This window comes from Anser anser, assembly GCF_964211835.1.
Source record: "Anser anser genome assembly, chromosome: 4".
Classification (NCBI taxonomy): domain Eukaryota; kingdom Metazoa; phylum Chordata; class Aves; order Anseriformes; family Anatidae; genus Anser; species Anser anser.
The window spans coordinates 57,613,920-57,636,250 of NC_139724.1; the positions used below are offsets into that span (position 1 = coordinate 57,613,920).

The 22,331-nt window shown below is 34.4% G+C and overlaps 1 protein-coding gene across 2 annotated transcripts in view; it reads right to left on the reverse strand.

The window, feature by feature from the left end:
• Nucleotides 1-22,331, reverse strand: part of PCDH7 (protocadherin 7) — a 280,035-nt gene that overhangs the window by 129,010 nt on the left and 128,694 nt on the right. For both annotated transcript variants that reach the window (XM_083833268.1, XM_083833267.1), the window contains one exon: nucleotides 16,951-17,167. In XM_083833268.1, coding sequence (XP_083689394.1) covers nucleotides 16,951-17,167 — 217 coding nt within the window. The remainder of the gene's footprint in view (nucleotides 1-16,950; nucleotides 17,168-22,331) is intronic.

Genomic DNA, 22,331 nt, shown 5'->3' on the forward strand with positions numbered 1-22,331 from the left:
GACTACAAACCCTTCATAGAAAAAGGATTAAAAAAAGCCCAAAGGATTTCAAAACCTACACAGCTACCAAGAGTAACTAGAAATCAAAGAACATTGCTTTTCTAGAGAATAAAATTATATTATAAATTAATTGGATTTTTCCTTCATATTTTTAACATAATATTAAATTAAAGGAAAACAATAAAAATAGTTTAAAAGCAATTATACAATGTAAAGTTAACTCCAAAAAACACAAAAATATAAAACTAACAAAAATAAGCAGTAGTAGTAATGAAATTTGAATGTAAAAGGGGAAGAAAAAAAAAAGAAAGGTTTGGAAGCTCTTAAGATCTGAATGGTATGTATACCCAAGTAAGTGCAGATTTTAAAGAAATACGATGTAGAATATTATTGCCTGTAATATCAAAGAGGAGAATTGTTTCATATATAGAATTCACTTCTGGAGAAACATATGACTTAAATCAGGTCTGACTAAAACAAAACTCCTGTAATTTTTCCAGGAAAGGGGGTGGGGAGGGAACCACCACCACTACCACTCTTTTAGACTGTTGGTATTTCTGAAGAATTCATGCCTTTCTTGTAAGGAAAGTCCCTCTCTCTACACCCCTCCCTCCCTTTCCCCATTCCCCTCCCACTGAGGGATTAAAAATTGGCTTATGACCAGAATGAAACACCACCTTGAGTACAGGAACATCTTTTAAGCCAGCATTTTAAAGAAAAAATACATTTATATGTAGAAGAGCAACTGAGCTTTCATCTATGCGACAATAGTTCACCAGGTCAATAAACCTAGAAAAGCTTCCATAAATAGCTAAACAATGACAGAGAGGTTCATGGGTGCACTAGGAAAGAAAGTGTGTATGACCTAGAATCAGAGCCTTGTCTACCTACCAGCTTGTCTTCCACTACCAAGGGAAACAGACTCTACTAATTCAACAGAGGGAATAGAAAAACACTGCAGTGTACACCAAAGTATCTATGTGCTTGAAATTATTAAAATCCATTTTCCTTTAAAAAAATGCATAATGAAGTATTTAATACATTTTTTTCTTATTTAGATTATGATTATTCTTAGCTATCTGAACTTAACCTTTAATTGAATGTAACATAAATAATTTAAAACGCTAGATTTATGACACTTTAAAGTGTAAGAAAAAATGTTAAGTATAATCCTAGTATAAATATAAAATGCCCTTTTCTCATTGTCTCTAACTAAAGAATCTCATTTATTATAATTAATGCTGGAAAGTTACTTTTGTTGAAGCCATTTTCACATTAGTGGTTACACTGTTGTCATATAATTATCTGCTGCAAGTTTCTTTATTTCTTACGACAATTACAAAAATTAAAATGCTGCTGCTATGTTGGCTAATATGTTTCTGGAAGGTCTGCAGAAGACATATGTTTTTTAAACTTATTAAAAACCCAAAATGAAGCATAAATCTGCATTTTGGAAGAACTAAGAGTCATCTTCACTAATATACAAGTTGTGGCATTGCTTCTTGCTTTGAACTCCAAAACTATCAGAGAATACACTATCATTTTTATCAGAAAGCTGTAAAAAATATTTTTAAACACCTACAAGGATGATTTAACATTGCGTTAATTATGGTGTTAGCTGTTTCTTCATGCGTAACAGAAGGGTAATTATTCCTTAAGCCTACCAAAACATTCAGCAAAATGACCTGTGTTACCTCACGATCAATAGTACTCCTATATACTACACCAAAATTAAGTCATTGTTCAAAAGATTATTTCTTTAAGATACCCAAAATACAAACGCATACAAGTTCTCCTGAAAACTACTGCATTGTGTTAAAGCTTGGTGTTAAGAAAAGAAAGGCCCTTCACTACAGCTGCTGGAGTAGTGGAAGCTTTGTGAACTTCCCCGACACTCACACAGACAGTAGATATATCTGTTAATAATAAGCCTTTCAGGGGAAAACAAAACAAAAATCAAACAACAACAGCTAGGCCTGGAAAGAGTCAGAGCAACTCCACCTGAATTGAGCATTGCTACTTCCATTATAAAATCAATAGGACGGGCATGTAGAGCTTAGCTTACTTAATACACTTTTCTCATCCCTGGGGGAAAATATTTACTTAGGAAAACGAGTATTTTGTGCCATATCTAGCCACTGTATGTCTTTTCCCTCGTTTTTTCTTTTTTTCATTTGTTGACAAGTATGCGTTTGGAAAAAACAACGAATATAAAGATTCTCTGAAGAGTGAGAGTAGTCAGGGTAAAGGCTGAGCTTAATCCAGCTAGCGTTTGGAAGTAACATACATGAAAGTTTCAGTTATCAGCAGTCTTCGCTTGGAGAAGCTCACTTCTAAATAATTTCCTATTAATTTTATGAAACAGATTTTGCATCTGTTTTTTGATTAACAAAGTAGCTCATTGTCTCACACTGACTGCAGCAGAGCTGAAAAACAGATCCAAGACTCTCCAGCTCTTGGTATCAGTTCCCATACATGCTGTGAAATGAACTCTTAAGTTGCACTCAAAGGTGGAAGCTGCTTATTTCTTGCTGACGCAGCATGATGCAACTGCATTCCCTGCAAGGATTATTATTTGGCTACCTGAGTTGCTGATTAATCACTGATTAATGGTTTGCTTACCGTTTGAGTAAAGGTATCATTTTATTTACCCGTAATTAATTTCCAACTTTCCTTTTTTTGTAAAAAAGTGTTTTGTTGCTGTTTTTGTTTAAGTCTTAGAAGTCTCATGTCATAGAGGTATTCCTGTTTTCTTTCTCTCACTTCACCAAAGGTAGGGTCTTTGCAAGAAATCTCTACTAAGGTTAAAAAAAATAAAATAAATTAGTTTTCTACTGTAGTAGTAACTGCAAAGATTTCAAAGTCTGTCCAAGCTCAGGTTTCAGACTAGAGAGTACACCAAAACTTTCATAAAATCCTTACCTGTTAGAAAGCTGAGGAAATAAATAAATAAATACAGTCCTCTCACTGTTTTCTTTAAAAATAATATTATCATAACATTTGTTTTTTTTTTTTTGTTTTTTTGTTTTTTTTTTTAGGTTTGAATCCCAGTGATCAGAGATTTGGAAAGTACAGACATTGCATTTTTTGTCAGATTTTCCATGACACAAAGCACCACAGCTCTCGTTAAGCTCAGGAACATTTTATGTGATGCTATGGGAGAACAAGTCATGCTATTTCAGAACCGGCTATATATATAGCGAAGACAATAATCACTGATAGAATAAAAAAAAATGTAAATGGTCTTTTGCTCTAGGTAATGACATTATTTTATAGTAGGAAGATTTCTAAATATAATTATCTTTACTAGTCATCTTAATGAACTAGAGATTCTTCTTCCGCATTTCCTATAGGAGTGTCTTGTGGGACATACAGAAGTGCCAGATTGCAGAAATGTTATTTTTGCTAAAGCCACAGCTCCAGGAGTTATGAGCAATATGAAATATATATATAGCTAGCCTTCAGGTGTTAGAAATGAAGCATAGAAATAGCAAAATAAAGTTGAAAATATCTGAAGGTAAATTAAAACTATCATAAATTCATATATATTTATATGCCCCTTTGAGGTCAATCTGTTGTCTAGCGTTTTTTTCATTGTTTTGTTCTGTGTTTTATTTTGGTGTGTGTGTGCGTGTTTGTTGTTTTTGTTTTGAACAGAGGTTTTCCATGGCTTCTGACATTAAGATTTTACTATATACAAGCAGCTCAGGAGTTGTAGGAATTAGACAGTTTAATGTGCTTTAGCGTACAGCTAGCATTTGATTCAAATTTCTACAATCAAACATTAAAAATAACAGCTGTAGCTATTTCCTACAATTCTGCATCCCCACTGATAGCATTAGTTACAACAGAGTTGTAAGGAACAGGTTGCCTGGTTGAATAGGTTCTGTGTGGTGTTTTCATGGTGTTTTCACTGTCTCAGTATAAAGCTTAAGTTAAAAGAAAAACTGTTGCAAAATATAGGACCTATATGCTTTTAAGGCTGGAACTAAATTTAGCTATTTCCAATAGTTAAACAAACCCTCCCTTACACAGTTGCTATAGTAGTGCGGGTGAAGTTTTAATCTAGCTCCTTACAGCTGAATCTTAGACATGCTGTATGCTTAACTTTATCCCTTGTGCAGACTGCAGTTCCCAATGAAAAAAGTAGTGATTACTGCAGCAATGTTTAATGGAAATTTTAGTCCTATGTGAGATGTGGAAAAGTAAGAATAACTCAGATTTAGATTCTCTACAAGAGTTTGTTTTAACTGCTGTAAATGAATAATCCTTTCAGGATTAGTAGCAAAACACGACGCGGGCAAGTCCCAGTAAGCCCTCTCATTGTTTAAGATGTTGGAGATCTTGAGACCAGATTATGAGGCATAACACAGGGATTCTCTGCTCTCCAAGAATACATCAATGAACACAGAAGAAACTTTTAAAAAGGAACTTTTATTCCAACTCTCCGAACTACAGGAATTTCTTTGTATTTGATTGTTCTCTCAACATTTATTTGGGAACTATGCTGTATACATGTATATATATATATATATATATATATATATACACAAATATACATATAATTGGATGAAGTTGGGATGATTATTTATCAATGAAGTAGTAAAGATACTTGGAAAATCAAAGCACAAGAAGGTTTCAAGAGATGTTTGTGAGAGAAAATAATGGAACCAATATGGTAAAGTTTAGAAAAATTTATTTCTGTAAGAGAGCAGAATTTTTTAGAAGTCTTGAGCCTATAAAAAAATATATATATATATATATATATTCAATTCTGCTTGTTCCATACTTTCTGGAAGAGAACAACTGACCTTAGTTTCAGTGAGTAGAATACAAGCACTCCTGAGTTTCATTACTAATAAAGTACCATTATTTTCCAGAAGACAACACATAGCATTTTTAATTGCAGCAGCATTTTAAAAATGTCTTTATATTGTGGTGATCTGAACTTGAAGGAGTTCCTTCATGTTAAGAGCATTTAAAATTAGGTCAGTACAAGTGCTCAGAAATAGAGGAACCCATTCTGCGTTGAAGTTTATACCCTGAGTAATCTCCTTTACTAAATATCACTATTCTGTTCAGTAAAACTATTTTAATCCATTGTTGAAATTCAGCCCTAGGTGGATTTTCTATTTCTGCATAAACCTGATGCTGATAGGAAGTGCCAGTTTGTGATTAGACAGAAAATTCTGTCCATGATACATAGATAGTAGCATTTGGCAGCCATTGTCATGCCAAGAATAGTGGACTTTGTATCAGATCCTTTTATCTCAGCTGTTCTGGTTACAGTCTCAACCAGGATGCTAGTTAATGCTTCTTGGGGACATGAGCACCTATCCAGTAGGTAATGTCCTCCGGGTGCTAACTCAATTTTACACAAGCAACTTAACTGCCATCTTACTGTAATGACTTTCTATCACTGTTGACCTGGTCTTGGTTCAGTTCTCTTACTATTTATCTTCACTGTAATAAACAAATTAGTCTTCTCGGTACAGTTTACTTAACTTCTTCTCAAAAAAACACCTTCTAAAAGTCAGGTGGCAGTAAAAACAAGTGCCTGGTAGAGATGAACTCTGTTAGAGACAAGACTTTAGTTTTATAACTTCCTTAATTTACTCAGTTAACGTTTGTCAAGAAATTTCAGGGTAATGTCTTAAGGTCCACTTAAAATTCACAGCGTGAGCAATAGCATATGGGACTCTACCTGGTAAAAGCTAAAGGCAATTGTTTCCTTTTGAACAGAAAAGCACAAGAAAAATATTCACTTATCTGAACCTTTGGGGGCATCTTGAGCTTTTCTGTATTCTCCTATTACTATTTAGATTAGATCTGACTGTGTCTCAGGTTTCTGTATCTGTGCTCCTAGCAAGTGAGCTATGCCTCTGAGGAAAATCCTTTGTTAAAAATGGTGCGCTGTGACAGGACAGAGCCTGTCGTATGTATTGCCCTTTGTAATACCTAGGATGTATTCCCCTTTGACTCTCAGCCCATGTTGCTTCATCAGGGTCTGTCCATGAGCCAGTTTCTCATGCCATTGTTATTTCCCCAAGTTTAATTCTGCAGATATGGCCATTTCCAGTATAGGTGGAAGCAGAGGGTAGGAAAAATCAATTCTACTCATGCCCTTTGCACTCTGCTGTTGAGTCCCTTAGATCAAAACATACACAGAAGACATTTTGGTACAGATTAAAATTTGATATATTTTTTTTTCCTATTACCCGTTCCCCTCCACCTTTGGTGTCATCTAGGTAGAGAACTATGGGCAGAATAGATTATTTTGACACTTTTTTTAAATAAAAAAGGATAACATACAGTGTCAAAATTGTTAAATGCTGTTTTCTTTCAGGTCTCCTCAGGCCTACGTTAATTGTTAAAATCTCAGACTGTTGGCCAGAACATTCTCAGAGTAGAACCAAAGCCCACGCTGTTTCTTTCCTCTGCCAGTATGCCGTACTTCTGCACAGCAACATGCTGGAAACAGGGTCCCAGTATGGATCGTAACACTTTCAAGTCAGAATATTCAGGCTCCTTGCATATTATCAGATGGATCAAGCAGTGCTTTTCCAGTGCTTCAGGGCAGCTTAAATATTTTCTTGAATGCTTTACAAGGCATAATGAAATTTCTATCATCATGCCATTACAAATCTTCACTAAGCATAAAAACATTTGGTACATATTTTTTTAAGCCAAGATTTAATTTTAAATATCTTTGCCTACTTTTTTTTTTTTTTAACCAAACATTGTAACACAACAATGAAACTTCATTAAATACAGTACCTTAATCATGCTGTGGGGCATTGAATCAGACATCTTGAAACACAACTAAAATACTTAAATGGATTGCATTTTAAAAATCATCCTATGTAATAATGTGGCTCTTTCTTTTCCTGCACCACCCCCCCCCCCCCAAAAAACATGAGAAACCTAGAAAACAACTAATGTTAACTATTTTATTACTCTCTTATGTACCTGAACTGTGGCTATGTATGAAGTAGAAGAAAGAATCACATTCCCAGGGCTGTCAAATCTACTGGCATATCACAATAATCCCTGTATTATTACTGCAATAGATGGAATATGAAATGTATGTTAGCACAAATTATGGAATTCAGTAACAGGAAATGACGGCTACTGGTAATAGCATTAAACATTGAAAGACATTAATAAAATAGCTTATGATACATGTGCTTAAATTTATTTTTTTCAAATATTCTGTTAAAACAAAATGGTTTCTATTCTCCACATAGGGAATAAAAGATTGTTATTAGCTAATAGCAGTGGAAGGTGAAATTACATCAGATCTCTTTGCCTTCTGTTCATAATAAAAGCTTGCAATGTCAAATTCCATTGACATGTTCTTTCAACATCTCATGATAATATAAATGTCATTGCACTGCCCCAAAAGGGGACACGTTCTCCTCTTCAAAGACAGTATGAGTTAATTGTAAAATGCTCCTACATAAGAAAACAATTAACCTGCAGCACAGTTGAAACACTTTGAGGGTAGTATGACAACAGCTTTTTCGTTTATTTGGATTCAATTTAAGAAGTCTTTTTCCAAGATTTCCTCTATGGACACTACTGGTCTTTATAACACTGTTTAAATCTCTGGGTTAAAAAAAAAAAAGAGAGAAGAGAGAGAGAATCCTTGGATCAAGAAAACAAATCTGTCATAAACCCATAGGAAAAGAAAACACTTTGGTTTGAGCTTGTCCTATGGCTTGTTTACATATGATTTCATATATGATGCACTTTGATTTTACTTCTCTCATTGATGAAATAATACAGATTGCTTAGTAAAAGAACAAGTGCCCCCACAGGGTGCTTTAGGGTTGATTTGTTCCTTAGATACAGCAAAAAACAGGTTAAGACAAGCAAGTTGGGAAAGCCAGTATGGGCACGTTCGTTTGGTTGCAAGAGCAACCAAACAACTAGCAAAATAAATTAACTCCATAAATACTGTTCTTCCTTCACTGCCTCTACACTTTATTTCTTCTATCACCCATGCAAAAATTTATACTCAAGTCTTAATTTCAATTATTTTATATGGTAGATAGAAATGCATATTTTAATCATCTATCCTTTTTATTTATCTATATTTTATTATTATTATCTACTGAGAGATGTGTTTGTCCTTTACAGTACGAGAATAGGCAGCTCTTTTAAAAATGAATGGATCAATCATTGATGCTGATTTATTTCTAATAGCACATTTAAAGTAAATTGTTATGTGAGCTTTAAAGTATTATTAGAATACTCCAGTCTAATATAAAACACGACCACCGTTATAAAAGGCACATTAATAAACTACAGTTTCTCCCATAATAAATTATGTCTTTGCTTTTGCTTTTATCTGTGCTTAAAAACTATGTTTGAGCCTTAAAATCTTTTTTGTTGTTGTTGCTCCATGCCCTTTACAAGTCAACCTCCTCTGGAATTTTACTTTAAATTTCGGTACAAATAAATTGATATAATTTATCAAAAATCCTAATTCTCATCAATAGCATATGCTATCATTTTTCTAGTTATTCAATCATTTGACATTCACGTTGAATGCTGTGTTGCTGAGGCACATAAAGCACACTACAGGTGACACTACAGTAAGATTCAGCAGTATCTGAAATGTCTGAATTTATATTATGGTGCTCTTGAAATCCTCTGGTCCTTAAAGAAATTGCTAGTTTTCTCTGAAGACCAATTACTTCCTATAAAGTAGAATTTTCACAACTCCAAATGTCGCATATCGTACTGGGGCTTCTAATTCCTTTAAATAACATTCTGTACATTTTGGCATAATCTCACATTAATATTTGCTAAAGTACATAAGAACACAGCCACTTTCAGTCTTATTTTTTAGTTCCTTTTTTTTTTTTGATAAGCCAATGTAAAAATGGATTAGATGTAAAAAAAATGCAACACTGATTTTTTTTGTATGTACGTTTCGTCACAGTGATTTTTAGATTTTTATACATCTTTAATACAAATTATTTAAGAAAGAACAGTGTAAGAAGTGACTTGACTTTACAGATGTGAAAATGGAGCAGCCTATGTAAATGCTCTAAATATCAATAACTCAGGATAATACTTATGTTCTTTGTACTTGTACTCCACTATAACTCAAGGTGAAGTTTTACTATGAAAGGGTAGTTAACTGATCTAAATGTATGATTATAACATATATGAGCCCATTTCAATTCAGTACATTTGATATTTGAGTTTGTATGCAGATTTTTAAACACCAGTCTTTGTGACTGTTATGATTCATTTAGGTTCAATTGTGAGGGCAACTAGATATGCTCTTGGCCCTTCAGCCCAGATACACCATTTTGAAAATACTGTCACTTATTAGTTCTGGATAGCAATAAAATAATAACTGTTGTTTTTTGTTTGTTTGTTTGTTTGTTTTTGTTGTTGTTTGTTTGTTTTTAAGTGGACTCAAGGAAAAGATAGAGATTCTTCTCTTGATTTTATCAATCTTATTTTTTTTGTATGTAATAAAAACTACCCTAGCTTTTAAAACATCAAACTGCAAACATCCAAACTGTATGAGAAAGTCCAAAATGGTATGATCAATTTTATATAGGTATTATATAATAAAATATTGACATCCAGTGTGATGAAAAATGAAATAAATAGAACAGAAGAAACAAAGAGAACAAAATGTGTTTTTCAGTGAAATGGAGAAGAAATACCCCTTATAAACGACTTCTTTTGGATCATCCTTATACTTGAAGATTAGAAGGGACAGAAAGATCTGATGTTGTCCAGGAAACTGAAGAAAATGTCATTAACTACAAACAGAGTACAGGGGAAATACAGCATGCTGAAAGAACTCCTTGGGACTGAGGAAAAATAAATTTCCGCTGACTATCTGCATTTGATTTTTTCCAGGAAAGAGCCTGAAGTGGATGCAAAGGTTGCTAAATATTCCATTCATAAACCAGATGTCTCTTCTTCCTTGAGTTTGTAAATTTTGGAAAGCATTTTGTCCCCTGTCCACATTCAGGACTCTGACAGCATCAAAGACTTCTGCAGTCTGCATCAGTGGGAGGCAGCCTGAGCTTGCAGCTGGCACGGAGGACTTGGATAAAAGCCTAACTCCACTAAGTCAATAGCAAAACTCTCATCAACTTGACTGCAAACTGGAAGCTGGTGTCCAAATTATTACTCTTTGGGGGGGGTGGGAAGAGTTTGGCTTTACCTCTTGGATCAATTAGCGGACAAAAGATCAATTCACAGGATGACGTTGGACATACCACCTCACTTTATGATGATTTAGTTCTCCATTTCTCAGTTTAGTATGTTCTTTCCTATCCACCTCATTGAATTGATTTGAATTTCATAGATGAGGCAGGTTATGTAAGTGCAACTGTCTAGATCTCATGGGTATTTGCAGTAAGAACTGACTCACCAAGAAGTGTACATGCATGCACACCCACATGCATGCATATAAACCCTTCCCTCATTGTTTCTAACAGATAAAACTGCAGTAACGCATCCTTAAGAATGCATCTTTCTCCATTTTCAAATTATTGATTAAAAACTGATGGAATATGACTTCATCTTTTAAAGGTAATGAAAGAGAAATATGTTTTAGTAAAAGGTAGTTCAAGTTGTCTGGTAATAATATACCATTTTTAAGAGTGGAGAGCAATTATTGTTGTATGTATTTTCTTTTTAAGAGTAGGATACTGAAATCATAAGTAGAGGAAGGAATCTTATTTTTTTTTAAGTGAGCCATATGCTGCTCTTCACTATGAAGTACAAAGGGAACTAGAGCAAATACAATACGAGAGCAACAAAGAATAGCAAGAGAAATATTCTATGCTATTCAGAAATATGCTATTCAGAAAATCAGAAAAATGAAGAATTATTAGCTTTGCTATCAATGAGTAGGGGTAGATTTCCAACACAGAAGTATGCATTCCTTCTATGATTCCAGCAGAACCAATCATGCACTGTCTGAGCACCCAAAATCCTAACCAAGCTGAAAACAATTCACAATGATAATTGGGTATATTTCATGAATAGAAAACATGCAGCAGTTGTTGGTGTTTCTCTGGATAGTCACAGAAAATAAAAAGGTAAGGAGAGAGGACATAAACAACATACTGTTCTTGTAGCTTGAAACAGTTATTTCTGCTCACAGTTGGCCTATATTTGGTCCTTTGCTTTGCATGTGAAGTACAATGTAAACATAGAATAGCAGATAAGATAACAGTGTAGTGCCATGTAACTCACAACCTAAAAGAATTGCTTACCTTTCTATATTGTCATTAACCTAATGAAGTAAAAATATATCAGCACTAGCAATGTATAACCCAATCAAAATATATTTCCCTCATTTTCTTTTTAAGTATACATATATAACACTTCAAAGTGCACAGTAACTCTTAAAGAATACCATGCAGTTTTGAATTTTAAAGTATTACTATGCATAAGTTAGCAAACCATACGTTCTCCTGCTGAAAAAGCTGACATATGCAGTAAGGTCATCTAAATAAACATGGTAAAAGATTAAAAAGGGGGAAAAAAAATCAAGGACCAAAACAGCCAAAGTTTTTCCGAGGCAAGTTCATTTTCTTACATAAGACTATACTAGTATAACAGAGACCCCTGCAAAGTCGTCTTCTGCTTGAGAAACTGTTTTTCCTCTTATAAAATTACCTTTTACAGATATTATCAGAATACTCCATTCTCAGAACAAATTGGCTCAAGACATAATAAGTCACTGAATATGTGTTCCAAAACATTACCATGTATATGTTGCTAGATTTACAGACTCCAGAGTTCATTGCGTGTATGTTTATAGGTTGGGATTTATCAGAAATGAGGATAAGAATTCTTATGTATATACATTATACAATAATTTGTGCAGCACTTTCTGGTATTTTGGAGTCATACGTGTAGGGTAACGTTTAAGAAACAGTGGATGTAGCAGCACTGAAATAAGAAAAAAACATTTGCATGTTATCACTATATTGAAAACCTTTACTGATTCAAACCCTCTGATGGGCTACTTGCATTAACATTTTCAAGACAGTTTAAAAACAGAATTATTCACGTGCAATTTCAGGACCTGAATTCAAGAGAAGAGTACACCTGAAAATAATGGGAACTGCAAAGATTCTTTGGAGCAAGTCAATGAATGTCTGGTTTACGACAAGGACATTTAACTCTTCATGAACATTAACCTGTATTTTTATTTGCACTGTAAAAACCTAAAGGGAAATGTATTCTGTAAACTAATTGATTCTTTTTTCACTTTATTAACAGTTTTGTCTAGAGAACAGACTAATACTCTACCTTACAAGCAAAAGTGAGACTCTTATAAATAAAACTAAGTACACCTATTAATCATCAAAATTCCTTTCACATTTTCAAGTCATTATCTTACATACCATGAATTCCTTCTCTACACTGAAACTTTGACACTTACAGTCTAAATCTTAAATTGTCGCTGTGAACATAGCATATTATCAGACTGTATGAACCTTGATAATGCACTTCTCTTTCTTGCTTTTTAGTTCTCTATGTGTCAGCTGGAGTGTAATTTATCTACTGATTTCTTTGTAGGAGTCAAGTAACTGAATCACAGAAATTCTGAGCTCTTCTTCAAACTCTGCCCCTTATTTCCTGTGTGACTTCAGACATGTCCCTTAATCTTTCTTGACTCCATTTCCCCTTGTAAAAATATCAGCTGTAAACCATTCCCTTATTTTTCCTTCTTTCACAGAGATGACTGCTGTTCTCCCACCCTTACATATTCGCTACTGAAATACAGGCTGAGTTAGAATGCTGCACTGCAGATTACAGATATGTTCATGCAGAAATACCTGAGCTAGCATTAACGTAGGTATCTCAGGTGTGGCAAGCAATTACAACTAATTACAACTGCATGGGAACAAATCTCCAAGAAAGAGCATGTGAGCCAAAATCTACAGCGCTGCAGATTCACTGCCAGAGGTATTTATCTATATTTAACAAAGAATCAAACTGATTAGGCCACTATACTTAAAAATAAATACTAAATATACAGAAATCTGAAAAACTGGAGTATAATCAAATATTTCTAAGAAGATTTCAAGAAAGACAAGAGAGACCTAGCAGAACTACATGAATGGACATGAAACAGAACAATGAAAAGTTCTGCTTAAATATTCTATGTATGATTAATAGCATAGAAATTAATATTAAAAGGCTGTTTTGTCTATTCCATGAATGGTGAGTATTCATCTCTAGTTACCCCTACATTGGAATATAATGCAGAAGCTCATGGAAAGAAAAAAATTAACACGCACATCTTGATCAAAGACTGAGAAGCCTAGGAATATATTGTTCAGAATAAAGACAGACGATAAGGAAACAAAATCCACAGTATTTAAAGGGTAAAATGGAATATTTCCATGCTCTTTCTTATAATTATAAAAAAGCACATTTACTAAAGATGTATAGTAAGAGAAAAATGTATAAAAATCTAATAAGAATAAAGCAATTTTAACAGCCTTCAGAGGAACTCACTGTTGAAAGATATCATTCAGGCCAGTAACACAAAGAAAATTATGTCTCGTGATAACTTAGGCTCTTTTTTACTACTATCTTTTAGAATATCACAATTTAAAGCATATGCTGACTATTAACTGTTAGAGTCAGGAGGTAAAGTAGTTCTGGAAGTAGCTGCCATAGGATTTTTTTCTTCTTCTACCTTCCTCTGAGATATGCGGCATTAGGCATTGTCAGAAACAGAAGGCTATGACTAAAAAACTAGGAAACTCGTTTACCATGGTAATGTCTTTACACTTGATATACAAATACAAATGTAATAAAAATGTTCTTGAGAAAATTATTGTGCAATCCACATTAAGACAGTGCCATTCTAACAGCAAAATTAGAGAAGAAGGCTGCACATATGAGCAGAATTTCCTTGTAAGGAAAGCTCCAAGGGCAGAGGATAAATTAACTCAGAAGTTACTTCTGGTTCTGCAGATTTTACTAATTAACAAGATCTTTGCATACTGAATTTTCACAGTCAATCTGCTAGCATTTCTTTTCTTTTTTTTTTTTCTTTTTCGCCTGCATCTGACACCACAGCTAATCATCAGAACAAAACTTCAGTCTACATCTGACAGTCACGTAGGCTGGCAGGCAACGTACAACATATTCTTAAAAAAATGACCCCCTTTCCCTGTTGTTTCATTTTAGTGGTTTACCCTAGCCTGAGAAAGTAGAAAGAAGCATCTTACCAGCAAACAGAAAGTTGAATCTTGTATTTACTCTTGTTGTGAACTTAACCTTCTTACATTTTCCTTAACTATAAAAACAATTCGTTTTCCTCAGTCATCTTATCTGGCACAAAAATGTATCAAACACATCAGAAGGTTTATTGAATAGTGCTGAAAATGATTTTTGCAAACTTTAAAATGAGTGGAAACCCAAAGCAATTAATTATAACTGCATTTTTTCATGACAATGAAATTAAAGTAAATATTCCAAGTACTAACAAGAACTAAGGTAGCTTCGAAGTGCCATTTCCATGGAAAATCTGAATGAAAATCCAGTATAAATTCTAATTAAAACCTAACCAAGCTAAACTCTGTATCTTACCTAGATTCCAATTAAATGTGACAAATTGAACACTTGACAGATTTCAATTCCAATTCTATTTCCATCAGACTGATCCATAAATATTGAAGATTACATTATCAGAATTTGAACAATACAATTGTGCTTAAAATAGTTAAAATACAAGTGGACTTAAAAATCTTACTCAAATGTCAGATGTTACATATATGGAGGAACAAAAGTACATTCTATCCTGTTCTGTCATTATTTATAGATTATTGGTAACAAAAAATTTCTGGAGGCGGATAACATCCAACTGTTGAAAGCTTGTTTTTTTTAAATGTGACACAAAACTCCAAAAGTCTGTAGAGTATAATTTTCATCACAATGTCACCCACCTTTCAAAGGTCTCAGTTCAAGGTTTTATAAAGGAGAAGGAATCCTTGATTACTATATGCAGGTCGTGCCATACAATAATTTTTTCATGATACTTTTGATTCCAGTCAGTTATTCATGTAATAACACTTTTGTCTATATGTTTCTAACTATTCTATCTATACAATACTATTTTTAAAACTGAATCAAACAAGTTTATCCTACCAAATATAAGTTATCATCTTTGAAAAAATCAAAGTAATGTTTAAAATACTTCAATTACTAGAATGCATTGCCAGATTCAACATCAACTAAAAAACTTAAATAAACTGGTTTGCTTTCATTTTTCACACCACTCAAGCATTTTTCATTTTCAGTTACATTTTAGTAAGGTGGTTATTTTCATTGGCTACAGAATATACTGAAAATTATGTTCAGTTGTTGCTCTCCAGTTTTTCCCATACAGTTAAGTCATACTCCATGTTAACACACTTTCTGAACTCAGAATTTCAAGTCCAGCAATCAACTATATGGCTATATGTCTAGGGAAATGAACAAATTGTTTAGTTTGATTTTCTTAACCAAAGTCTCACCACAAAACAGACAATAAAGTAATCATCCTATTTTAGGGTTAATGTCTAGAAATCTTTTTTTCTGCCGTTTTTCTTGTAGTACCAGTATCATTTTTTCCCGTCACTCACACAGAAAAAGTAAACATAAAGAGAGATATTCATACAAACAACCAAGTAGAATACATATACACACACACTTATACATAACCTAATATATCTTATTTTTAAATGGATAATACCATCTTCTTTTTCAATTAATTGATCATTTATTGGGGGAATATACATTATAAGCAATTGTAGAGTGCTACAGACATTCTTCAGTCATTTATACTAGATTTGGCATTATCTTACCATGGAAAACAATATACCTTTATTGGGTAAACATGTCTATCTCAGGAAAGACAGAAAATGAAGAACAATTAACCAGAGCTGTAATCTCTGAAAAACTAAAACATGTGCTTATCCAAACTCATTCAGTCAGTCTATACCAGAAAATACACCACCCCTCTTGAGTATACCCAATAATTCCAATTGGATTAGCAAACCCATTATTTCATTGGTTATCAAAAATTTGTACACTTTGACATACAGTAATTTATTTTATTGTTTATGGACAAATCAAAACACAATGAAGTCAGTGCCTGACTTCATAAAACTTTAGATGAAGGCCAGTAAGTGGAGTGCAGTAAATCATTCAGGGTTTATGAAATATATTTCAAATTGAAAAGATTTTTTTTTAATCTAAATAGTTTTAGACAGAAAAGAAGAAATTTAAATTACTTTTATTTTGTAATTGATGAAAAATTACTAGAGCATAAATAAGGAATCAAATTTTTCCCCTTCTATATAAATAGATACTGAATTTGAATGAGATGTTCTAAAAATACTGTACAAAATAAAGTGAAGAAAAGGAAAGTAACATCCTTCTTTTCTAAATAATGAAGAATGGACTTGACACTCAGTGTTACTTTGAATACAGGCTATATAGCATTTTTGGGGAAAAGAGAATTCTCTAGAGTGGGGTTTTTATATCCTACTTTCTTTCTGCTGACGCTGGACATACTACATTCTGGGAAATTTCCTAAGTAGCTGTTGAATCAAAAATGGAAGGAAAAGAAGTTATATGGTATTTTATCTAAAATGAAAAATATGGAATTTAATTCAATTACCATCTCCCCGGGCCTCTACTAGTATTTTGTCAATGTTTTAACTGCTTCTGCAGTATAGTTCTTAATACATGTAAAGAGAAAAAAGTGCTGGGTTTATTAGTAGTGTTATGTTTCATTAATTTGTGTATCTGGATTTTAACAAACTTTAAAATAAAATAATTACAATTTAACTATTTAATATATTTATTTATTTTTAGGACTGACCTTTCAAAAGTCTACTTAGTATCACTTGCTGGTGAGATTATGTGTGTGAATGTTGTGTTTGCCCCTACCATTTTCCATATGCTCTGCCTCACCAACACTGCCATCCGGCGTAGTCCTTTCGTAGTTGTCCTCTGGGAGTGGAAGGGCACCCAGTCTTGGCCCTGATGAACTCTTACTGCTTGGTGTTTCTGACTCCTCCAGACCGCTGTCATAGCAACTCTGCAATGACCCTTGATGTGGGTCCTGAGGCTGACTCACAACAGAAAACGTCACTCTACGAAATGGCTGCAAGAGAAAAGATTCTGAATGTCACTGAAAAGTTCAGTCTATGAACAACTGATTCTCAAAACATGACTTAAGCAAACTAGTATTTCAACATTTATTCATTAAACAATTTTGTCTAATTTAAATCAAACAGTATGTACAGTCCTTAAAAGACCACTGGACAGAGTATCTGGGGTCTTTTAGTGTCATAAACAGTCTAGAACCATCATGCAGTTTTGTATAGACTCCTTTCAAGCAGCTGCATAAGCTAAGCAAACTATTTTACGATTATTTATAAATTCTGTTCAGTTTCCCTTACTCAATAGTAATAATTTGAATGGAGTTTATATCAGACTGCATAAAAGTACTTGACAGTATGTATAAGAGGGTATGGGTGGGTATAAATGCTCACAGGTAAACTATATTGTGGGAATTGGCAACATAGTAACACATCCATAAGGCTTCTTTAAAATCATTTCTTGTGGTTTTAGAAGCTAGTTGACACCAAAAAGTTAAAGGGGGGGGGGGGGGGGGGGGGCGGGGAGGAGAGAGAAGAAGGGGGAAATGGGAAGGGAAAAAGAAGCATGAGTTCAGTCTCTTAGCTTCTTTGCCATAAAATTCAGTGCCTGGAGATAGGGTGTGTTGCCAGCTAACTTAATAAAGTCTTTAAAGTACTGCAAGCACAGCTGACACCACATGTTTCCACTGGGACTGTACAAACATAGATTATTATAGATTTGTATTCATTCAAAATGACAGATATTACTGTTGCTCTAGAAGTCTACACGCTGAACTTTGGCATTTGTGAATATTCCGGGAAGTGGGAGAGTTGATCCTTCACATTTCTGAGGACACTAAAGGCAGGCGGGATATTCAGTAAGAAACTAGTGGATTCTCCTAGGATTTAAACTGCACTTCCGCAGTAATGATACATTTACTGTTAACACGGCTAGAAAAACACAGAAAAGCATCTGATATTCTAATAAAGAGCCTAATTCCACCACGTAGATTTGTATGTCCAAATACTGTGTATATTATATACGTATTATATATGTATTATATATGTATGTAAACACAAACAAATGTGTTTACATACATACATAATATGTGCATGCAGATATATACATATTCTAGAAAGCACCTTCTAAAACAAACACCAACTGATCCTTTTTATAAGACACTCTGCAGACGTCCCTATGTTTAGAATGTGAGGTCTGAGGGTACTGCCTGTCTTCATATTCAGATGTGTTTCCAGCACTATGTTAGAATGAGACACAGGCATGCATCACCCCTACTGGCACCTCTTGTCACACTATAGGGTGGAAACGTGTATGCACAACAGAAGGGAAGAAACAGCAACTACAGCCACTTACACAAGTCCTGATGAACAGAAGTCCACATTACATTTAGAAGTAGAGGGCTGGAGTTTCAATCATAATTAGTATTTTTACAGTTTTTTTAAGATATAATGTAATATTCAATGCTGATGATAAAGAGGCAGAACTACAAATATAACACTAAGCCTTCTTGGCACAAGTAGATCAGAACTTTATAAATGTGAATGTTGCTATAAATATGAGAAAATTCTAAGCTACAAGTCATGATATTCTTCTGGTGAGTCTTTGACCTTTTAAAGTTTCCTATTCTTCAGCTGGAAAGTGCTTTTATAGCAACTTAACTTAAGGCTTCATAATATATCAAATGCGAGAAGAATAGAGGAGCAAAACAAAAGAATGGAGAGCACAAATAACGCAGATTAAAAGAGCACATTAAAAATAGACTTGCTGCTCCTTTCAATGAAGTATGAGGAAACAGTATAAATCATACAGGAGGATTAAAACTGCTAGGTTAAGACCCTAGATCTATAATATACAACTTTAATATTTTTCCCTGTAGATTCTCAATAAGATCTTTCTCTTCCCCAAGTACTCAGAAGGAAGCCATTTGTTGAGCTGCACAAGAATTCTAAAACCTTTCCAACTGACTTTAAATCATGATGGTGGAAGAACAAAGACCTTTAAAATAACATGTCCCACAAAATATCTGTGTCATTTGCATTACACTTTCATATTTTAATAGGTTGTGTACTGTATTACTGACAATTTGCACACATTAAATTACCTCATAGAAATAACTAAATCAATGTGAAGATCAAGTATATTTATCTAAGCTATAGTTTTAGAGGTGAACAACCAATTTTCTTCCATCATTTCTTTCATTGTTGTTTTTGCTTTTGGAAACAATCATTCCCCTTCTTGTGCTCTCCACAGGTTGACTTCTAAGTATATAAAAAGATGACAGACAAAGACAGTATTTCATATCTTGCAAGCTGGCTCTGCTGTTTCTTTCCAATTTGACTATTCTCAGATCAGCCCAGTAATTTGAATAAAGCTGTAGTTCTGTGACTGCACGCAGAGCTGCAGTCCCTCCTGCTTGTTTCCCAGTCTGCTTGCATTTGCATACATATGGCATGCTGGAGGTGCCCCTACATTTACCCTGCTTTATCATTGCAGAAGTGTCTCTTGTAGCTGCCACCATGCACCCAGTGGTGCCCACCCCTGCCCACCGCTTCCTTACATTTTGATTTCCCTCCACAGCCATTCCTAGTTTAAAGATCTAGAAGTGAAATCCCTTTCTCGCAAGACCAGCTGTTGGTCCTCGGGATCTATCTGCTCCTTCCCAAGCCTTTCAGTGTCAAAACATCACCTGGTCCCACATGCTCTTCACCCTCTCCCATCAGAGACATGTAGCCACCCCTTGATACAGTCAACGTGATCCCTAGCACTGTCACCAGTGCCCAGGTGGATGAGGAGCAAGAGTTGATAGTCTGAAGGTGAATAAGACTCAGGAGTCTCTCCAAGCCATCCTGCATCTGAGCACCTAGCAAACTGCAAATCTCCCTAAACATCAGGCCAGGTCAGTAGATGGGGACTCTATTCCCCTGGAGAACAGGGTCTCTAATGCTTCCTCAGGCAGAGTTTCCCAGTGCAGATGAAAGAGCTGTCTGCCCTGTGTTGCAAGAAATTACAAACCTACAGTCTCCCCCTTCTTGCCAGGCTCCCCAGTGAGCACACTCTCTGGCTGTTACATATTCTGTGCAGTCAGGGGATCAGGCTCTATGGGTGGTATATGGGTATATATACATAGTATGCTAAATAGTATTTAGTGGCAATACATATATATGCTTGGAGTGGAAGAAATCTGCTTTCAGTTAAGGCATCTAGGTATGTAAGGAATATCCGTATACTAGTTCTCAACAGGAAACTGTATTTTGCTTTAAAACAAGATCTAGCTTAAATCACACAGCTTATCTTTGAAATGACAAGCTTTTGTGGAATCACACATAAAGGCAAGAGTGATTTGTACATTATCTCCCATATTAAATATTAAAGAATATTAGTAAACATACTTAATATGTATTGGTAAGCACATATGTAGCATATACATTTCAGAAAAAAATGAACAAATTTAGCAATAACAGGTGCAAGACCAGCAATTTTTAAAGTGTTTAGCAAAGTTCCATTTTCAGAATTTGCTTTTTACTGACAATTTATGATAGCTAATGTATATATTAAAATGGATCCAAAACTTCCACTTGACTAGAGTTAAAGATATACATTTTCACTGATCACACTGACGCTACAAAAATAACTTTACAAATCCTTGTTTTGGTCAGTACTTAGGCTGTGAACTGTTTGACAGACCATACCATCATGTAATGAGACACTGTATGCTGTAGCTATATATGCATCAATTACTACTAAGTTCTGGACCAACGATATAAACTTTGAGAACCTCACACAATTTGGATTTCCTTAGACCTTGTCCCACAGGTTATTCCTGAATATCACAGTATAACTCAAGTGAGGAATTAACTGCTAGAGATACTGTGACAAGTTTAGAAAAGTTGCAAATTAAGGAGGCAATGCTCATAATTTCCCACAGACGGCTGCTTTGTTCACTTTTACTAAATTCCTTGAGAAAGCATAAGAAGGTCCATTTGAAAGGCCCTACAGACCTGTATGTATATAGCCATATGATGAACTGGTAACTCTCAGACTCCCAGTGAACCACAGGCCACAGTTTAGGAACCACTGTTTAAAAGATGCTAAGTACCTTTGGGTGCAGATTACCTCTGAAGTAGTAAAAGTAATGCACTGCAAATCAGAGCTAAGCTCAACAGAACCTACCCTTGAAATATGAAGGTTCTGCCCCTTATTCAGGTATCTCCTAGGAAAATCACACCTGCACTGTAGGTAACTGTAGATAACTGGAGAGCATGATGCTTAGAGACACTGGAGACCTCAAAGAATTCAAGGGTGGGATGCAAAGCCTGTCGTAAACAGTTACCACATACCTGAATAGTGGTCCTACTTACAAAGTATTCAGAAGACTAGTTTGGGATAACCTCTTTGAAATTTCACATTAGAGACAAATATTACCACTCTCTCTTTAGGGTTTTGCTTAAGGTTTTTATGGTTTCATTTAGTAAATGTTCTGCTTCCTTTTTCAGATATAATCTTGTAGCCAAGACACACTGCACCATAAACACTCTACATCATCTGCAGTTACAATAAGAACCAGAGGGATGCAACTTAACACTGGAATTAAAAGAAACCGTCACAAATTTTAAACATTTCTAACCCTTTTTCCATTTTTCTTAAAATCTGTCCTCACTAGATCACAAGCATCAAACACCTGGTTATCACATTAATAGTAGTATTGTCAATTAAAGTATGTTTTGGAAACCAGTATCAAGAATGTATTACCTTCCTGTTTCCTTTCCCATATTCTTTAAAGAATATATGTTGTTCCTAGGTGGCATATAGAGAAGAATATACAGGACAGTTGCAAAACTGGATTGTTTTATAAATAAGGCTGAAAATCCCTAAGAATATCATGAATTATTCTCTAAACTAAGAGAAATTTGACATGCCTTTACTTAGTTATTAATAATGTGCTTTAAAACAGATCCAGATGTTCATCTTGCTTTTTTTTTTCTCAAGTGCTGAACTGAGTAGGAATTATCTGACACAAAACTAACACAAGTAACATTCAGTTCAGTAGAACCCATATAGCGCATTCCACGGAATATTAATGAGTATGATATAATGCTGGTGAAATCTTTTCCCAATGAATGATGTACATGTTTAATTGTTATTCTGCAGCATTAATTACACTTCTA